Source organism: Ammodytes marinus (genome assembly GCF_949987685.1).
Source record: "Ammodytes marinus genome assembly, chromosome: 4".
NCBI lineage: Eukaryota > Metazoa > Chordata > Actinopteri > Uranoscopiformes > Ammodytidae > Ammodytes > Ammodytes marinus.
Window position 1 is genome coordinate 21,445,036 of NC_137233.1, and position 22,144 is coordinate 21,467,179.

Below are 22,144 nucleotides of genomic sequence, written 5' to 3' on the forward strand. Positions count from 1 at the left end.
GTGTGTGTGTGTGTGTGTGTGTGTGTGTGTGTGTGTGTGTGTGTGTGTGTGTGTGTGTGTGTGTGTGTGGGAGGGGGGGGTGTGTATTACTCATGATGTGGGGACATTTTTCTGTTTACACAGTGATATTGTGGGGACGTACCTTCCATTTGTGGACAAAATGTTAGTTCCCATATTGTAACAATGATATTTTAGGGTGAAGACTTGCTTTAAGGCTAGGGTAGACTTATGTTTAGGTTAAGGTTAGGCAAGTAGTGGTTATGGTTATGGCAAGTCTCCAAGAAATGAATGTTAGTCTATGTAATGTCCTCGGAAGTGATGAAAACACAACCTGTGTGTGTGTGTGTGTGTGTGTGTGTGTGTGTGTGTGTGTGTGTGTGTGTGTGTGTGTGTGTGCTGTATGTATGCCTAAGTGAGAGTGTGCATGTGTGTATTTTCTAAAGGGTGTTTGTGTGTGGCCTGGCATCTGTGCTGTGTCACTTGCATAGCAGGAAGCATCCCCTCCCTTCCTTCACACTCAATTCCTTATGGTAGAACCAGGACACACACACAAGCCCACTCACACACTCTATACTGTATGTGTATGTGTTGACCTGACACAGCATGCCGCCTGTCCGCTCGTACAGTATGTCCTTGAGCTCTGCAGTGGGACATGTTTGCTGTAAGCAGATCTATACGGCTGGCAGAGGAGATGCAATTGAAAAGGAAGGGAGATATGGCATGGGAAGAAACTCGAAATATGGATGAAATAGTAGTCTTAAAGCTACACTCCAACATTTTGAGACATAGTATTGTATTCTAAAGCTAACGAGCAAACATCTCTGTTTGTCAAGTACACAGAAAGGTCTGCTATATGGTTTAGTGAACATGAAGCAGCACTCGTGTGTAAATCAGTGGTGTTCACATACTTTACTTAAGTAAAAGTACAAATACCACCATGGGTTACACTTTAAGTGAAATACCTGCATTGTACCTGCACTGTAAATGGTCCATAAGTTAAAGTAATCATAAAAATAAAACCAATACAAAGTACAAGGAAGTCCTCAAATCTTTGGGCGAGCAGCTGTTCTTAACCATATCAGCCTCTGAAAGAACAATGATTTGAACCCCATCCTTAACCTTCCTCCTGTGTTAACTTTCTGTTACCATCCATGGTGTTAGCGGGTCGGTTTCGACCCGTGTCTGAAATCAGCTGTAAAAAACACTAAAAACAATTATCTATCATCCTTTTTGTTTCTCACCTCTTGGTTACCTTGTTAGGATCCCTTATCCATGAAAAAATTGTTTTTAATATTTTTGGTGTAGGCGGCTGGGCCTTTTTTTTGTCAGTATGCGCCTCAATTTCAGTTTAAAAAATTGTAAAATGAACCTTAAGAGAATCATATATATAAATATTTGGTTGTTGTGTTACCTGATTATTACTGAGGGGTATGAGAACACATTTCTTAACAAAATTTGTTTTATTTATTTTTTCATATTAATATTATTGACCTTTTTATCATCTATGGTGTTACCGGTCAATTACGACCCATAAATATTTATTTCAGAAAAGAGCAAAAAAACTTTTATTTCAGCATTATACAAACACACAATGAAAACCAGAACAAGTCACAACACAAAATATAGATTTGTAAGGTCAAATAAACAACAACCAATCAACAAATCAAACTAATCGAAATCAATTACTAGCTCCAAAACTAGTAAAAAGAAACAGAGTAAAAGTCTCTGTGTGCATGTGTATGTGTGTGTGTACAGATGTGTGACAAAAAGCAACACTTTTAGTGTTCTTTGCAGATATATTTCTTGCAGGTAAAGCACAATACTTTTATCTTTCTGTCCTTAGTGCTTCGGCAGACCTGACACCTCGTATTTATAGAATCAGGTGGCCATTTTCACCAAAAACATGATCCAGAACTTGGCTCACTGTATATCTCCTCATTTTTTAATACTGCAAATAGGAGATATGCACTCTGCAAGTCACTAACTCTATACTGAATTGACCTCACATGTCTGGATATGCCCTTCTGTTTGTTTCGCTTTTATGCAGGTATAAGGGCAAAAAAAGTCAAAATGAGAACCTCCCCAGAGCTCACATGATTGGGAGAGGAGTTGACTGTCATTGTGTTGGCTGACAGTGCACTTATGATTTCAGTTTTGGCTCTAGTTATTGTTTTTTACATCTTATTCTATAACCGGGTCGAAAACGACCCTAACACCACCAGTGTTATAATTTCCACCAGAGCATTTTATAATTAAGTGAATTTTTTTTTATTTTTTTTATTTTGTTGAAATAGAGGTTCCTGACAAAGTCAAGAAATTTTGAAGCAATAAAAAAAATTTAAGTTGTTCTTTTATGCATTTGAAAACCAAAACGGGTCGGTGGCGACCCTAACACGAGAGGAAGGTTAAAACAATTGGTATATGGCATAATAGTAAACAAACAACATGAGTCTTCAGGAACTTTGACCAACCTGGCCGTTTGAGAAGTACATCTCAAAACAATTGGTTGCCATGAAGCTCTTTTATTATTCCATTTTTTCAATCTAACTTTTTAACAATACATGTTGCTAGTCTAATCGTTATACATCAGTTTTAAGATACACTGTATGTTTTTTTATTTTCTTCTACTTTTGACAGAGTTGGTTTTGTTTGTAGAAACAAAGCCACACTCATCAGCTGCTGAGAAGAGGCAAATGCAGTGTGTCCTTGGTGTCACACTCTGACTTTTCTTCACAAAGAGTCTGTGTCTTTGCTATCAGTTTGAATAAACCCTCTTAACCTTGAACTTATGAAGCAAACCTTTTCTTAAGCGACTGAATGGCTTAAGCATAAAAATATATGAAACTCTGCTCCTCATTCAAGATCCTGAATGACAGATTATCAGGCCATGAGCAACACATACAATGGACCTCATCTAGTGCATTATTTGCACAACTATATTGTATATTAGAATAACTCACATGTACAATTGCCTGATGACATATACTGTATATCAGTTGCTGTATGACAATGACTGTTTTGGAATAAGCTGTGTGGACATTTTCAACTTACGCCACTAGTAGGACTATTTGCATTGTTCAAGTGTTTTAAGTGCTGATGTTGAAGTCACAAGTTAGTGAAGTCGGCTATGTGGAATTAATCAATTATACATGACTATACATTACGTAAGTAGTGTTACACAACCTCTAATGGAACCAGAAATAAGCAGAGAAGGAGCAGTAAGTTTAGTTATGTGTATTGGAAACATTACTCATAGTGAAAGTGTAACTTCATAATATGCTTATGGCACATTACATTTATAATGTTTATGAGAAGTGATACAGAGCATTAGTGTATTGTGTTCTTCCCAGTATGGTCATAAAGCCTCTGCCCTTATGGAATTACACATTTTGAATAGAGTTTTACGAAGTGATGTATCCTGTTTTATTATATTTCATAGAATTTCTGATGCCCTGCCTCCTGCTGCCACACATCCAAGCATCCCTGGACAAAGAAACACTGAAGCCCAAATTGTTCCCAATGGTTAGCTTGCACCCTCCGTGGTAGCTGGTGTGCAAGTGCAATATTCTCAACTTTTTTTTGTGTGTGTGTGTGTGTGTGTGTGTGTGTGTGTGTGTGTGTGTGTGTGTGTGTGTGTGTGTGTGTGTGTGTGTGTGTGTGTGTGTGTGTGTGTGTGTGTGTACGTGTGTGTGTGTGTGTGTACGTGTGTGTGTGTGTGTGTGTGTGTGTGTGTGTGTGTACATGTGTGTAAATGGTTGATTGAGCGCTTTGGAAAAAAAGTGCCAAATCAGTGAAGTCCATAACCCTTTGTTTTGTTTAAAGGTTAAATACAACACATAAAAAAACGTTAAAGCTCATTAATTAACACTTTAGACCTTGTGTGTTTAATCTGTACACAAACCACTGCACAGATTTTTGTAATAGTCTGTGTATTTCCAAAATTGACAAAATAATTTCTCCAAACCTGCCTCATACTTTGAATCATTTAGCCAGTAATGTGATAAATGTTCTTGTGTAATTTAGGTTTCTGGTATTTGAGCTTAAATCACTTTTGTAGGATAACAATTTGAATGTTCTCATTCTCCACTTCACTGCACACTTGTGTGTGTCTATTTTGATTAAGGTTCAGGTTAAGATGTTCAAGAGCCGAGTGATGGCTCTGCATACTATATAGAGGTGCTCCAATAACAGTTTTACAAAAAAAGAAACAAGTAGGTTTTGAGCCGTACGGGTGCTAGTCTAAGTGCTACTCAATGTACACTGGCCTGTCTAAAAATGATAACACACAGTACTGTTGATAGTTGGCTCTGCTGCACTGCATGGGTGGACAGTGAGACATTATGAACATTGGACATAGGCCCACTCTAGCACTTTTGCGTATAGCAGCATTTCCTGCCACATAAAAGGGACAGCGTGCACCAAAAATCCATTAATATGCCTTTTAAGGTCGTTAGTACTAAGGAAAATTGAAGCGTCAACGAAATGTCATCATAATGTACTGTACGTTTCTTGATTAATGTGTACAGCCAGCATTGCAAAGCATGTTGTTTAAGAATACATATTGTTTTTTTACAATGTGACTATTATTTTCATAGTTTTGGCTGTATAAGTAATATTGTTTATGATAATATTTGACTATATGTGTGCTGATACCTGGGGACATGACACTATTACACAGTCTGAAGCGAAGCAGACTATCTTCCCTTCCTCTTCATTTAATGACTGTATATGCACAGTGCCTAATAGAAGCAGTACAAGTTGGAGCTTTTTTATTCAGCCCTTAGAGATATGGGGGATTGAAGGATGCAGGGGAAAAAAAGCAAGATACTCTCTTAGGTACAAACACCAGCGTCCACATGTCCATGTTTTGGCTGCTAATGAACTCCATAAACCTTTAACTACACCACTAATAACAGTGTAAAGCAAGACTTGGCACCGGGCCTTTTTTACTGTTGGTGCGTGTCTTACAGCAAATGGGCCTGTGTAGTATTATGTGGCTGCCTTCCAACAACACAATCTCTCCCAGAGCAAGAAGCCCCTTTAGACCCGGCCCCACAATCAACACCTGCTCATCAATCAAACTGTGGTCAACATGCTGCAGGGCCAACCTAGTCCTGTGGTGGGACACCTCCTCTACCCATGTTCTGACCTGTGTGTGTGTGTGTGTGTGTGTATGTGTGTGTGTGTGTGTGTGTGTGTGTGTGTGTGTGTGTGTGTGTGTGTGTGTGTGTGTGTGTGTGTGTGTGTGTGTGTGTGTGTGTGTGTGTGTGTGTGTGTGTGTGCGTGTGTGTGATGGCTCACTTATCTTTGATGAAAGCTTTAAGAAGGTCTCTACATCACCCTGCCAAACACAAAGGGGCTACAAAACCCTTTCAGCCAGGTGAAGCAGTTCTGCTAAAAGTGGCCATGCAGAAAGACACACACACCCCGCCCTACCTACTGAGCTAAGGGCGGCCCTCGTCCAGCAATTGTCTATTGGAGAAACACATTTTTGGTCAATAGGGGTCATGTGATAAACATGGCAGTGTAAATATACCCATTGTGCCCATTGAGAATATACATGTTTTTTTTCTAATACGTGTTATTGATGTCACTTAAACACAGACAATGGCTGACCGGGCCCAGGTGGATCAAATCTGTTAAATCTGTTTTTCCTGCATAGAGGTCATTCACTGCCTGACTCCCAAATGATGTTTCTGTGCGTGTGTGTGTGCGTGTACGTGTGTGTGTGTGTGTGTGTGTGTGTGTGTGTGTGTGTGTGTGTATGTGTGTCTGTGTGTGTGTGTGTGCGTGCGTGTGTGTGTGTGTGACTAATGGCTTTAGTAATGCTAAGCCACTTGAGGTGCGACTGCAGGTTATGAATAGAAAACTCCACTGCGGCTCTTTATGAACAAGCTAATCAATTTGGTTCCAGCAGGCACGTGAGCCCTATTCTAAATCAACTCATGTACCTCATCCAATTACCTCATGCATTTTGCATAATATGATACAGTGTGTGGAATAATCAGTATGTGCATTGTTCAATGGTGCTATGCTACTTTTACCTTTTCCAACGGTGAGTGTTGTTTCAAATTGATGCTAACACAGTATTTGGACACCCAAGAATGTTGCCCAAATGCAATGGTTAAACACAGTATACATGTTAATTTCTATACAAACCAAGGGGAAAACATTTATTTCTGGATCCAGGGTGTGGCCAGCATGACTACAGGCTAGTTACAAGACCATACATAGAGAAATGGAAATACCTGTGCTCCAATAGCTCACATGGTAAATTCAGCTGGTTTACAAACATATTCTAATGTTACGTTTGGTTCCAAGCTCCTCAATTTTTTTTTAGTTTTGATGTATAATGATAGAATTATTCAATACCAATAATTACATGTAGAGTACATTTTGTAAACCATCTGCAGGCTCTGCACATGTAAACAAATCCCCCTCCTCTGAAACTGCATATAGTGCACCTTTTATGTGTTTACCTTTCGCATAAGCCTCCGGCAGATATGTGAGGGCAGCGCAGACTTTCTTTTCCTGCTGGTGACCAATGCACTGCACTGTGTGTTTTGTGTAGAAGCTCAATGTGTTTGAATGATAAGCTAATCTGTATATTTCTCTCTGTCCTTTCTCCCAGTGTGCAGCAGCGCTCCATTCAACATGAAGGTGCAGCATGTGAATGGCAGTGCCCTTGTTGTGCGTTGGGCCCACCCCGAGGTCACTTACCACCCTCCCATACTACACTTCCTAGTGTCCTACAGCTGGACGGCCCATGATGACAGCTATGAGGAGACACACCTCACCAACGCCAGACACAAACTGGTGAGTGAGTGGGAGAGGGGTTAAACGTATTAGGGATGGGAGCCATTCTCATATGCTATCGGTATCAGGTCCAATTAGGCTGCAATCTACTTAAATATTGGACTTACTACTCAGATACATGTACCCATCCAAATTCCATAGGCTGTTTTTATATATATATTTTGTAAATGAATTAAACTATGAAAGAAAATCACATTTTAAGAGCATAGCCCTGGCACACGTTAAAAATAATTTAGCAATTAAAAAAGTTGAGGTCTGACGTTACTCTCTATTCAAACCGTTCAAAGCAGTTCAAATAAACCTTTATCAGAATTGCTGTGTTGCTTAAGCCTTCCTAACCTTACACATAACATCACCACCAACAGAGAAATGTATAATGATTATGATATCGGACAGTATTGGTATCGGCTGATATCCAAAACCAAGATATTGGAATTGCATCAAACAAATTTCGTACAAAATCGTCTGAAGGATGAACTGATTACATTTTGGAGGTCAAAGGTCAATGCCATTGTGACCTCAAATCTTGTGAGCACAATCATTTTAAGATACTTTATTTAGTAGATAACAACTTCATTACCTCCATATTTGGTACATTAAAATGAGCTGGGTAAAAGTATTCTCATACTGTAAACACATACTACACAAGATTTGCCTTGTATAGACTGAAATAGTCTCTGAAATGCGTATTTTCACAAATTGCAGATTTTGTCCTGATAAGTTCCTACAGTCAAGTCTCTCTACAAAGTGATTAGCAGTAGTTGTTTGTATTCTTATTACATTTCACAAATCAAACATGGTGGATCAAAAAGGAGAAAGAAAAAAAACACAAATAAATATAATTCTGAAAATGGTTACAAAACAAAGGCAAGTAAATGTAATAAAATAATACATTTCTAATTCAGTCTCGATAAGGACCTGGTCATACCTTTGATTGAGATTAAACAGAAAACTGCCCATTATGATTTGTATTAATGATACTTTTTATAATAAATTGAATAATGGTTTCAAAGCACTATTGTGCTTCCTGCCTCCTAATCGCTCTCATTTAGATCCTTTCCATGTTGATATTATCAGCTTTGATAACAAAAGTAGAAGTTTTAATAAAAGAAGCCCAATTACTTACATCAAAGCCCATATTCCACATCAGCCATATTTCTATCTTTTTGTTGTCTTGATTAATACACATACTGTCATTATTTTTTTATCAATGTGATACCCACATTTTAACATTCTATCAGACATCACTGCCTCGATGAATTTCACGAAACAGCTTTGAATGAGACCAAGTCAATGTTATTTACTGTAATTATAAATTATGTCAAGAATATCTCAGACTGAAAGACAGTTATATTATGTGTAAAGTGTGTGTGTGCGTGTGTGTGTGTGTGTGTGTGTGTGTGTGTGTGTGTGTGTGTGTGTGTGTGTGTGTGTGTGTGTGTGTGTGTGTGTGTGTGTGTGCGTTTGTGTGTGTGTGTGCGTTTGTGTGTGTGCGTGTGTTATTTCATTAACAAAGAGGATTTTACATCATCAAAAAATACGACTGCGAGGTGTTTCGAAAAATATAAAATCTTGTTTTGGGAACAAAGCTGTTTTCGACACGTACACAATAAGCACAGTTTACATCATTAAAAAATATTAGTTATTTTTTCTTTAACGAACTTGCACATGCAGTTTTAGCTAAATGCAACTTATTATTAAGAAAAAGTAACTCAGCAGGGGATTTGATAATGCAGTTATTAATTTGTCTGGGGGACAAAAGCTCTTGATATCAAACACACACACACACACACACACACACACACACACACACACACACACACACACACACACACACACATACATACACGGCAAAACACACACACACACACACACACACACACACACACACACACGCACACACACCGACCAAGAATCATCCTCCATACATTCTATTACAAATGGTCTCATCAGGAGCCCAGAATGAGCTATGAGAGCAGGCTGTGGAGCGGACAGGGGGTTTCATTCCCTTACATTGTGGTTAGCTGGTGGGCTAGCAGAATACTAATGCTAAGCTGGGGGGGGGGGGGCTGCCAGCCTGTGCACAATGCATGACCTTGGGCCAGTGTGGCTCTGTGGGAACGGCAGTAGAAACAGGGTGAGAGTGCCCCCTGGCTGTGGATCTGTTTTATGGACCGGATGAATGTGGCGTGGTGAGAGATGAAGGGAGAGTGCTTGGGAAGTGTTTTATCCTCCCATCATTAACTCTAGAGACTATCCCTCCCTCCCGAATCCACTTCACTCTCTCTCTCCCTGTGCCTTCTCCCCCGAGCTGCTCCTTCCCACACACTGTACATCCTTCCCTCTTTCTGTCAACTCCTTTGATTTCTCTAGTATTGCTCATATCCTCCCTTGACGCCTCTATCTAGGTCACAACGAGGGACTTCCATGGCTTTGGGGCCCCCCCAAATCCCACACACACAAACACACACCACACGCACCGCACCCATCCTTTTCACAATCAATAGAGAATCGCTCTATACTAAAACACTCTGGACTGGACTATTTTACAGCCTATGCTGCTCATGAAAAAGGTGGAGCGAAAGGCCAACTGAACTCAACAGGGCAGTACTGGCATGAGTAGGGGGATGTGGGGGGTTAGCATATTGATGGGGCATATGAATGAATTATTATATGTTGTATAAGCTCATCATTATTATATTTTGACACACTAGCCAATGCCATCGGGATTCAATGTAACTGGTCGTCAGTCCTTCATAGAAAAAATACAAAAGATATTTGTATGATTATTCTTCCAGGCATATTTATGAAGTCATTGGTCTCATATGATCTGTAACATAACCTGCAGAAGTCCAGGGAATGTATCTTGTGTGAACACATGTACTGTACAAGTGAGTAATACGCTGGGTGCTGTAACTTTCATCAGCATTTAATGGCATTTTTTTCCATTACGGTGCCGACTCTTCTCCTCTCTACTTGCATTTTTGGTTTTCCACTATGTAAAGTCCTTACTTTTTTTGGTCCCTTCTCCGTCCAGGTCCCAATGACAGTGACATGAAACACTGCAGACCACTCATTGGTCAGAGGGCCATCAGTGGCACTCGCCCTATCCTGCACAACAAACAGCCAAGCTACTGTAGCGGTCACAGTGTTTGAGCTTGCTGTCTCTCCAGTTTTTTGTTTTACTTTCTTTGTAAACTGACATCAACCGCACCGTGGTATTAGCCGCTAACGTTAGCCGCTAACATCGCTTTGAAGAGTAGAGCAGAGCTGGTACCATGTAGTGGAAAAGCACCTTACAAGTCTGTAGTTGTGTGATGTGTGTTTGTTGGTGTTGTGTCAGCGTATCAATGGAGTAACGGTTGCACATCAGTTCTGAAATGCGATTCCAGACTCTTATCTTGTTTGTCTATCAGCTGCTATTGAAGCCCTGAGTTAACATGGAAACCTTTGATTCGCTCAATCTTTGCCACCCATCTGTATGAGAACAGGACTCAGCCTTTAAGCATGGATTCTCCACAGTGTTAGTGTGAACAGCCAACACACACACACACACACACACACACACACACACACACACACACACACACACGTCTGACAGAGCACTGAAAACTATCGGGGGCATGTCAGTAGTCTCTCTACAGTCCCACGGTGCATTTTGTGGGCGATGGTATCTTGTTTACCTCTGAAGACGTGGCAGAGATGAAAGGAAAGTTGTGTTGCAATTCACAGCCGAGATGTTAACATGTTATCATTAGACCAATCCAAGGTGTGTGTTACATGTATCATTTTAAACATCAGTAGCTCATTCCCACATCAGTGGTAATGTTCAGGGGGGAACACCCTTACAGTTGTCCTGGGCCCCTTGAGGGGAGACCATTGGTAAGATATGTTTTAAATGTAATAAAATGATATCACAAGAAAAGAGAAAAAGACGAAGAAGAGAGTAATTTGGCTGCTTCACCAACTATTACTAAAAAAAAACAAGAACATCCGTGTCCAACTTCTGTGCAACAGTCTGAATCCATTGTAAATCCACGCAGAGCTGCAGGCGAAAAGGGTTGCGGGTCGGCCACATTAACTTGATGCGCTGTGGCATTAATAGCAGATGGTGATGTCTGTCAGGCAGCACGCAGGCAGGGAGGCACATGTGTAGACCAACCAGTGCCTCAATGAGACGGTTTGCTACTTTTTAATCTGAGTTAAGGGAGAGAAAGAGAGAGCCCCAACAAAATAATTCAGCACGCATTAACAATGAATGTCCCTTGGCTTTTGTTAAAAAGCTCTGTTTTACAATACAATTATTTTTTATTTAGTATAGCCTACATTTATGTTTTGATTGAATTTGTAATGACACTATCTTGGTAATGCGCATTAGTTTTGCCCTCAGCACTTTACTGAAGGCTCTCATCTTTTGCTCAAGGGAAGTAGTTGGAGGGATGTGAGGGGGGGGCTGTTCACTGTATTTGACATGAACTACAGTATATCCCAAATGAATAGGACATAGAGGATTATTGAAAATGTGTGTCCTTTTTCTTAAACTGACTGCTACATTAGCATTATAGGCTACCAAATGGATGGAATGGAATGGTGTTAGCTGACATACCGGGTATAGAGACTGCGGGCTGACTTTCCCTCTTTAAACCATAAAGTAGAGCAGAATATATTATATTCTCCAATAGCAGACTCTATCTTTTTACAATGTAACTCAAGTGTGAGTGTGAGTCCGATTATCTTCAGTGATAAAACTGCTTTATGAAATCTCTCTGGCCGATAACTTTTGGCAGACTTGATTAAAAAACGGCGAGACTTATATAATGTAATGAAATTGTCAAAAAGGAATGGAGGGCTAGAAGAATAATGTCAGATAGTCTAATACACCATTAAACAAGGCTCTACCGGAATTGATCTCTCACTATAGTTTTAAGATTAGTCTTTATACATTTCTTCATACAGTATTCCCCCCTTGTGTGGTAGAGATGGATGGACAGAGTGCAGGACAGTTGTTTATTGATCTACTGATCCAAAGCAGTGTGCGTTATTTCTATGAACTGGTTTGGAAAGCTTGGAAAGAAAGAGGTATTTTTTTTACACTGTGAGGACTACGCCACTCAAGAGCCTGTGTGCTAGTGTTGTGATATGAGGAGTTATGTGGTGTTGATTGCCACAATGAGAAGGCTGGCTTTTGAGCGTGGACAATCATTCCTGACCTTTGGGAACAGTATATATATGAGAAAAAGAAACTTAGCTGGAAGGTCATTGTATAGCTTTCTGACATTTCAACAGACAGGTGTTACCATTTGTCCATACAGTGGCTTGCAAAAGTATTCATAACCCTTGAACCTTTCCACACTTTGTCACGTTACAACCACACACGTAAAGGTATCTTATTGGGATTGTATGTGATAGACCAACACAAAGTTGTGCATAAACGTGAAGTGGAATGATGCATGATACATGGGTTTCAATTTTGCTTTTATAAATAAAAACTGAAAAGTGTGGCGTGCAAGTCAATACTTTGTAGAACCTGTTGCTGCAATTACAGCTGCAACTTTCAGAACTTTGAGGACTTTGATTGAGCCATTCTAAAACATGAATAGGCTTTCATTTAAACCATTCCATAGTAGATCTGGCTGTATGTTTAGGGATGTTGTCCTGCTGGATGGTACACCTCCGCCCCTGTCTCAAGTCTTTTGCAGACTCTAACAGGTTGTCTGCCCTGTATTTGGCTCTATCCATCTTGCCATCAACTCTGACCAGCTTCCCTGTCCCTGCTGAAGAAAAAGCATCCACACAGCATGATGCTGCCACCACCATGTTTCACGGTGGGGATGGTGCGTTCAGGGTGATGTGCAGTGTTAGTTTTCCGCCACACTTTGCATTTTCCAATACATTTTTTAGTTGGTAGTGATGTTATGTGTAAGGTTGAGGAAGGCTTAAGCAACACAGCAATTCTAATTTAAAAGAGCAAAAAATATACAAAAATGCATAAAGGTATTTATTTATCTGAACTGCTTTGGACAGTTACAATACAGAATAACATCAGAACCTTAATTATTTTGAATGTGTGCTATATCACATAGCTATGGTCTTAAAGTTTGAAGTGAACTGGTCCATAGTTGAATGAAAATCCCTATACACACAGTGCTCGTCTATATACTCTCAAAAGTTGTGAGGTGCACGTCACGCCCAATTGCCCCAGCAAATCGACAAAAGAGACGCAATGACATTGTGCTGTGCAGGCATTTTAATTCATAATAGAATCAGGCACCTTTGATGCCACCTCGAAGGACATTTGAAAGTAGATGGATAAATGATTTCCGAGGCCATCATTTTCTCCCTTGTCTTGGCATCCCATAGATCCACGTCCACATCCAAGCATCCCTGGACAAAGAAACACTGAAGCCCAAATTGTTCCCAATGGTTAGCTTGCACCCTCCGCGGTAGCTGGTGTGCAAGTGCAATATTCTCAACTTTTGTGTGTGTGTGTGTGTGTGTGTGTGTGTGTGTGTGTGTGTGTGTGTGTGTGTGCTTGTGTGCGTGTGTGTCATATGTGTTAATGTGTGGTATGTATTACTTTTCATTTCAATTCCTGTTCCCAAAAAGCATCCTTTTAAAAATAACTTTAAGATGCCTAAATGAAGTCTCAATCTATTCAGCCCCACTTAATATAAACTGACTGTCGTGTAAGTGATTTATAACTGACTTATAACAGCAACCCTTTGTGTTATCCAGGAGGCCATCATATCTCCTGTCTCCCCCGATGTGCTCTACCTGTTCAGAGTCCAGGCCGTCTGCATGAACGACATGCGCAGTGACTTCAGCCAGAGCATGCTCTTCAGAGGTAACACTAACACACACATGCACACACACGCACACGCACATGCGTACACACACACACACACACATACACACACACACACACACATACACACACAAACACACACACACACACACTTGTAATTAATTTTTTGTTAGGACACTCATTGACATAATGGATTCCCTAACCCCTACATCAAAAGTGATTGCCTAACCCCGATCCTTACACTAACCTAAACGTGATTCATAACTGAACTTTAAAACCTACAGTGTAAACCCTCAAACAGGCCTTTTGAAGAAGTGAGGACCAGACAAAATATCCTAGCTTTCCAAAAATGTCCTCATTCCGATGGTTAAAAGTTTGAATTGGTCCTCACAAAGACACCTGTACAAGCAGGTGTCTTTGTGAGGACACACTCACACACTCTCTCTCTCACACACACATACACACACACCACTACCTCCTGGAAATCAAGTGTGCAAGAATTGCTTCCCCATTATCTCTAATGTCATAATACATGTCAATATGAGCATAATTACGTGTCTTCTTTCATGTCCACAGCAAGCTCTCGCAACATATATCCTTACATCTGTGCTAACACTTTATCTTGACAGTTAGGATTCTTTGATCATGATACCAAATGTTTCATATTAGACAGGTCATTTGTGTGAACTCAACATCTGCAGGGTCAATTTAAACACGAAAAGAAAGAAGCTCAAAAGCAGTGGGATGCAATCATTTCCCCTAAGTACGTTCAGTTCATTGGCTACCTTATTAAGTATTCAGTGCCTTGCTTTTGTCATGTTGGGATTAATGTGCTTACAATAGACTCACTCCCCTTCAGTGAACCACTGTCTAGCTGTTCACCCTGTGTTTAACTGTGGATTACTGTGTTGTGTTTTTTTCCCTCTGTTTCAGCAAACACCACCAGGATCTTTGAAGGGACCAGGATTGTGAAAACTGGAATGGTAAGGGGAATCACTACTTACTGTATTTTCATCTTCTATCCAGCAGATGGCAGTGTCTAGCATGGGTGTCTCCTCAATGGCATTCACAAGGTGTTGCATTCATATAGGGATGGTTATGGAGGTTCAATAGCTGTGTGAAGAATTGCAAAAAAGAGAGCTCAAAAAAAGGTGTTTGAAACTGCCCTCTATTACACCTCCACACACACATATGGCAAAGGTGGCGAAAGCCGTTAAATCAGACACTGATGGGTAATCACTGCATTTTGATTTTCTTTTTTCTATTCGAAAATGTATTTTGGGCCAGCCAAGGAGTACTTGACTGAGAAAACATTTCTTAGGGGGTACAACATTTAAAAAAAAGTTCGATAAGCAGTTTTTTTTGTTTGTTTGTTTTTCAGACATATCAAAAACAATACAAAACTAAATGAAAAGCATAAAAATACAATAAACAAAATATATGTTTAAATGACTTCACAAAAAGAAAAAAAAGAAAACAAAGTTTGATAAGTTTTTTTTTTCGATATAATTCACAGTCTAGGCTCTGTAAACTGGTATGTTAACAAAAGGTATGTCAACTAAGGCATTGTAGCTAGCAACATGCCTGTTTACAGAGCCTCCTTGGCTGTATATTTACATCAGGCTTTTTTTTTCAGCGCACACATGAGACAAGTAGAGGATTCGGGAGGAGATATCCAATGTTTTTGACGAAAAAGGGATTCTGACAAAAAAGCCTTCTCCAAAATGAGACTCCCCCTCCGAATGTCAATGTTTACAAACTCGAAAAAACAACAACCAAATGATTTCTACTTTCTAATCAGTTCAATTGTGTATATTTGTGTTTTACGTTTTTGTATTTAATGTAAAGTCGGAACCTGTACCAAGCTGTACTGAACACAAATTTCACCAGCCTGGCTTTGTGGTCATTAACAGAATCAATCAATCAATCAATCAATCAATCAATCAATCAATCAATCAATCAATCAATCAATCAATTCTTTCTTTTCTTTCAGCCCACTGTGTCTCCAGCCTCCTCTGCTGACATGGCTCCCATCTCCTCCGGCTCTTCCACCTGGACCTCAGCCGGCATCCCCTTCTCCTTCGTCTCCATGGCGACCGGCATAGGCCCCTCCTCCAGCGGTAGCCAGGCGACCGTGGCCTCCGTGGTGACCAGCACCTTACTGGCCGGCCTGGCCTTCAGCGGCGGGGTCATCTCATCCTTCCCATGCTCCGTATGGCCCAACAGAGGACCAACACCCACAAGCACACACCCAACCACAAGCCCACGACAAGGCACCAACCAACCCCCCACAAACACAGCCACCTCCACCCCTTCTCCTGACGACACACAGCAGGCACCAGCCACAGATCAAGAGAAGCAAGCCGGGCGTCAGGATGGAGAAAACAGCGAGAGGGACTTAGAGAGGGAAGAAGAGGAGGAGAAGGAGGAAGAGAAAGAGAAAGAGGAGAAGAAGAAGAAGAAGAAGAAGAGGAAGAAGGGATCTGGAGGTGTAGTAGTTAGGATGGACCACGGCACAGAGGTGAAGGAGCCGGACAGGGATACAGCAACAGACAGCTCAAAGGAGAAAGATCACACTGAAGCACATCCAACCAGTGCAGCAGAGCGAGTGCATCAGGAGTATAGCTGTGCTCCTGTTAACTCTGACCATGCAGCCAGCGCAGTGGAGGCCAACCAGAGGGCAGCCACACACAGGCCCACCACAGGGGGGAGCAAGAAGAAGCACCGGCCTTTCTCCATCCATACCGGTGAGTCAGCTTAAAGGGCTAACAATGAATGCAATGGATTTAAGTAGGGCAGGAACAAGAGAGGTATAGATCTGGTGAATGTGCAGAACTACAGATAATCAATTGTTCTCTTTCTTGTACTAATATGATTTTTTATTTTTTTTATACACTTGAAGTAAAAAAATATGAAATACAATGTTTGCAATAAAGACGAAATACAATGTTTAGAATAAAGACGAATTACTATGTATAGCATAGACTTGAGGACATCTGGTTTCAGTAAAATGAGGTTGTCTGCCTTATCACGATAGCAAAGATGCATCGCTTGTGTTTTAATAACGTTTGGCTTGAGTGAGTTATTAATCCTAGAAATTTGAATCAGTCAATATATTTTCCAGCTTTACCATATTACTGGATCTTTCGAGTTTATTCTCTCCCGTAGCCCAGTATATGTATCGATTCATTTTACACACACATAGCCGTAAAATAGCAGAATACTGTAAGTCCTCAGAAGAACATGCATCTCCAAAAACGCAAGGTCAAGCACTCTTCAGTCGAGCATCCAACAAGGGGGATTGTTTAATGGAATCCCTGAAAAGTAATTCATTGAAGAGTCTCCTAACCCTGAGGTTACACACAAGTGTTGAATGAAGTGAACTGATGTGTGCATTTATGGATTGAATGCAACTCAACATGGTAAGTTATTAATGACTTATGGTAATGGTAATAATAACACCACTGACGTGAGAGAACGGAGCTAAGTCTCTGTATTCACTCAGCAATATTTCCATGTGTTCACATGAGTAAAATGATGTTTTAGGTGGTAGGATGTTCTAGAGTAAAGAGTGGCCCACCAGTAACCATGAGCTCTCAGGTTGGATCCCCGGCACCGGATAGGAGGGTGTGATTTGTAGAACTAGTTGTGGCTGGTATTACATATACGGTGCTCTACCATTGTGTTCTTGAGCAAGGCAGTTAACCCCAAAACTGCACCAGAAGTGCTGTACTATGGCTGACCCTGCACCCCTCTGAAGTGTGTTAACTTGAGAGGGGATATGCGAAAAAGACAAATTTCAATGTAACCATTGACTAATAAAGTGAAACTGAACTTAATTGAATGTCACTATTGCTGCTTTTTGGCCTGGTCAGACCATCATACTTCATTCGTTTGTACAGAAGGTCTGGAATCGCTCAATTGACACACGTAATCTCACTTGAAGGCGGGTGACTGTTGAAGTTTAAAACTATTGGATGTGCCCAGTGCCACTCTGGATCTGCCAACCAATCGCATAACGTTTGGATGTGACGTATGACATGCGCCGGCTTCTGACTTCAACTGAAACTGGCAACAAGCATTCTCTAGAATCGCTGACTCCGTCTCCGCCATTAATCAAACTTACCATCACTTAAATGGTTGTGAAAACGTTTTGGAGCATGCAGCCACATCATGGGTAGTAGTCAGTTGACTGTGTTGTACACAGGGTAAGAAGCGGAACTGGGCTTTTGCAAAGATGTGTATATATCCAAAGGTCTTTGTGCTGTAAGTGGGGCTGAAAAGCAGTGGTTTAGATGGGATGAATTGTTGTGATGTAGAGGTAAGGTGTTAACAGAGTGAGCTGAGAGCAGACCTACAGTAATGCTTTCCCCTCCTCCTCCCTCTGTAAGGCATCAGCGGGGCAATGGGACATCAGTTGAATTTCAAGTTGCCTTGAGACAGTCTAAATACAAGAGACCAGACATTGTTATTAAACCAACGCAATCTTCTGATATTCCCCGGAAATGTCTTTTTGTAATCTGTTTGTCAAAGCACATTTTGGCAAATAGCCTTCTGTTTCTGCGGGAGTAGTTCTATGCTGAGTGCATGTTTTCAGTACTCTTAAAGCAGCAATCTTAAGCCTCTAAACTACAAACAAGTTTAAATGCCAGTTTTCAAGGCAGAGAGCGCAGAGCGGTTAACTTGTCTCCCAGCAAATGAATCCGGCTTCAATTTCAATGTTTCTTTTGGAAGTACATAACTTGTTTCAACTATTTAAAAATATGTAGTTTCTCAACATGTAATCACTGTGTGGATTGTATCTGGAATGGGCCACATCATGTTGAATAAATACACTAATGGCCTACAGTGTAAGAACAGCCTCTTTCATCCACTATCATTGAAATTGAAGCGGTTTAAGTCCAGTGAATGTGCTGAAATGGAACAAAGGGAAGAGGTAAACTTGCTAGAGGTTCAAGACAAAGTTTACAGTACCAACAATGTAAATGTTGTTGTTGTCCAAAATTCATTTTTCAGGGAAGAGAGAATGGCTGGTGGTTATTAAGGAGCCAAAGCACTTGAAATGTATGCAGGATGCATGCTAACCATCGGGAGCAATTTGCGGTTCAGTGTTTTGACCTAAACAAGAGGGGCCCACTTTGTTTTCTTTCCCTTTGTTTACCTACCAATTTACAGAACCTAGGCTGTGTATTAAAAGTTTCCTTTTCTTGCCGCACACACTGACAGTACAGACAGCTAGCAGATGGTGAGGAGCTTTTCACTGACTTGACAAAAAGGGATTTTGTCAACAAACATTCTCCAGAATTGCTGGCCTCAGCTTTAAACTGTGAGTTTGTGTATAACCTTTAGTAACTGAATGTAGAGATGAGGTGGTTAATATCATAGAGGAAAGTCAAAGGTAGATGACTATGTTTTATTGGGGCTACACAGTGGGCGGACTGTGGCACTGACTTCCTCCTCCAGCAGCCTCTCCTTCTGTGATCCCAGTGCTGGCCTACTTTCACACATGATGAGAGGAGATGAGGCACGCAGGCTAGACTCAGCTGCAGGGGAGAGAAAAAAAAGATTCTACTCCATTTATAGCTGTGTGTGTGTGTGTGTGTGTGTGTGTGTGTGTGTGTGTGTGTGTGTGTGTGTGTGTGTGTGTGTGTGTGTGTGTGTGTGTGTGTCTGTGTGTGCGTGCGTGTGTGTGTGTGTTTCATAATGACTGTACAATATGCATCTCACTGTGTGTGTGTGTGTGTTTGTGTGTTATGTTTGCATGCTGCTGGCCAAGGCTTTATTTATTTATTTACTTATTTTTGGCATGCTGCCATAATCGTCAGAGAAAAGCAGCAGCAAAAAGAGAAGAGAAGAGAGAGGCGGAGTAGGCCTATATGAGTTTCCCTGTGGGCACTCTGCGTGTGTGTGTGTGTGTGTGTGTGTGTGTGTGTGTGTGTGTGTGTGTGTGTGTGTGTGTGTGTGTGTGTGTGTGTGTGTGTGTGTGTGTGTGTGTGTGTGTGTGTGTGTGTGTGTGTGTGTGTGTGTGTGTGTGTGTGTGTGTGTGTGCGCTGGATGTAAGGAAGGAGTAGCGTTGTTAGTGGCCGATGCTAGCCAGCTGTGTGGTGCAGTGCGGGGGCCCGGCCTGATGGAGCTCAGTCGGGCTGCAGACTGAAGGGCCATGGGGGCCGGCCTCAGCTCCAGCAACGCAACGGCCGCAGCAGCTGAACTGGGTAGGTGGTGTAGTGACTGCGATGGCGGTTGTATTAAGGAGCCTACAGAATAATATTGGCTTTAACAAATGACTCAAATGATGCAGAGCTTGCGGGTTGTGCTGCTTAGATCTGGCTGCTTTCCCTTTCGTAGTGTGTAGGGCTAAGGACAGGGACAACGTCATTTGGCAACACTGGCCTGGCAGTCTGGCCGTACTAGTGGGATTTGTATTAATTTTGATTTGTTTGAAGGTTTGTTATTTGCAAGTCAGTGATTCAGTGAGTCAGTGATTCTTGAAAACACTTGTAGTTCATCACGATCCACTACCTGTACGTACTTTTAATCGGCGCGCTGCAAAAAAAAGTGCATCCTGTGGACGTGGGCCCTTACCCAGCATCATGAGATATTGATCGGTATAGGTCCAGGATGTCCCAATTCAATGCTGTATACAAATTATAATGAAGTGGACTAAGTATTGAATAGCAACATGAACATAACCTGGAAATAAGAAAAGGACATGTTCAAATGGATGTCAATCAAACGTTGGAACATTTCTGCCCATGTACATTTGGGGACCCTAACATGGAGCACATACTGTAGTTTGTCCAAAGATCTTCTACGTTTCAGGACCTGTCTCACCTCCATCCATAAAGTGTTCTAAATTCTTTCCCTGCTGTAAGCTATTAGATGGCTTCTTATTTCAGTTGCGGATTATATTGCTGGACAGTCAGTGATACACAGCATCATCAAGATGTAACTGTGTGTTCTTCAGTTCAAACTCAGCATACTTGTGTTCAAACTCAGCATACTTGTTATGTGTGGTTGGTTTAGTGATATGAATATGTCTGGCTTTTTGCTTACTGGTGGCTCTTTCCGTCTGTATGAAAAACCATGGACCATTCAGAACTTGGTAGCAATAATTAAGAAGCGGATGTAGTTCATTCTACATAGCTAGTTACCTCCATGAAAGGTACATGAAAAACATGTCCGCCGGAAAAATAGTCTCACGCAGACGCGCAGTAGACCCGGGATGTATATAGCCCAGACGTAACCCTGTGAAAAGACACCTTCTTAAATGTCAGACTGTTCCTTTAAAGAGGCTGGGCCGTTATTTTTTGTTTTATTCTTATGATGACATTTCATTGTAGCCCTAAAGCATCTGCTAATGTACACTGCTGCCCTTTGCAGTTTTGCATGTTGTAAGAACTGCATTTTTCAGGGATCGTGTCACTCATGTTATGATCCAAGAGATAGATGCTATTTATAACACAAGTCAACACACTGAAGACATCATCAGAGCTTTCAGAAGAATATCACAACAACCAATGCCTTTAGAGAACAATGGATGCTTTGTATTACCACTGGTGCATAGAACCTCATCTGTAGGAATCATGTTATGAACAGTTAATCATGTATTTTCCATCTTAGGGCGTGTAGATAAAGTTCAGAAACCATATAAATAACAGTTTGACTAATAATGATATATTTGTTGACAACATGTATGAACTGTGGTGTTGAGGATTATGTGGCACGGATTTAAGGGTATATTCACACATGCCGTGTTTAGTTCGGTTGAAACGAACTCAGATGCACTTCTGCCTTCGGTGCGCATCTTTCAGGCAGGTGTGAATACAGCAATCGCACTCGGGGGCGGACCAAACAAACGCTCCGAGACCCAGCTGAAGAGGTGGTCTCGGTGCGTTTCCAAACGCACTCTGCTGCAGTTCGTTTGTGGTGTGAATTTGTCCGGACTCGATCCGACCCAAATGCAGGAGGCACTGTGCCTTTTCTTTTTTAATAAATAGCCGTCAGCTTCACATTATGGGAAAGTGTTGTGTCGCCATTGTTAGGACGATACGTTGTGGTTTGACTGGGAGCCCAGAACAATATTACATTTGATCGAGACATGACGCGTAAACATGCTGAATGTGTTCAGCGATCAGATGAAGGAGAGGGGAGCGTCTCTCGCACAGTGCCAACAGGTTCACGCTGCGCAAGAAGTGTGTGTTTTTATTTTGCTTCCCATGTACGGGACCGTCAATACTGTCCCTGTGTCAGTTTGGAGCTGAACTGCGCCGACCCAGCTGATACACAGCTTAATCAGCTGAGTGTCAGCTTGAGCCTATTCTTCTCGCGTGACGCGCGTCCAGCACCAAAAATACAGTAAAAGTTATGTTTCACATTGTAGGCTACAAGCCACATAACGTGGCATTGACATAGGGCTACATATTATAACCATATGAAACAACAATAATTTGATGTTTTTCCTCATTATTTATAGGTTAGATGAAGGCCATTTTATTATTTTTGACCCCATATTATATCAATGAT

At 41.2% G+C, this 22,144-nt stretch overlaps 1 protein-coding gene across 1 annotated transcript in view; it reads left to right on the forward strand.

Moving 5' to 3' along the window:
* The window catches only part of LOC307249728 (receptor-type tyrosine-protein phosphatase gamma-like), a gene marked incomplete at its 3' end in the record, with an annotated part of 357,685 nt that overhangs the window by 314,341 nt on the left and 21,200 nt on the right, over nt 1-22,144 (forward strand). The window contains exons 9-12 of the mRNA XM_080026579.1: nt 6,632-6,816; nt 13,552-13,660; nt 14,555-14,604; nt 15,615-16,368. Coding sequence (XP_079882705.1) covers nt 6,632-6,816; nt 13,552-13,660; nt 14,555-14,604; nt 15,615-16,368 — 1,098 coding nt within the window. The remainder of the gene's footprint in view (nt 1-6,631; nt 6,817-13,551; nt 13,661-14,554; nt 14,605-15,614; nt 16,369-22,144) is intronic.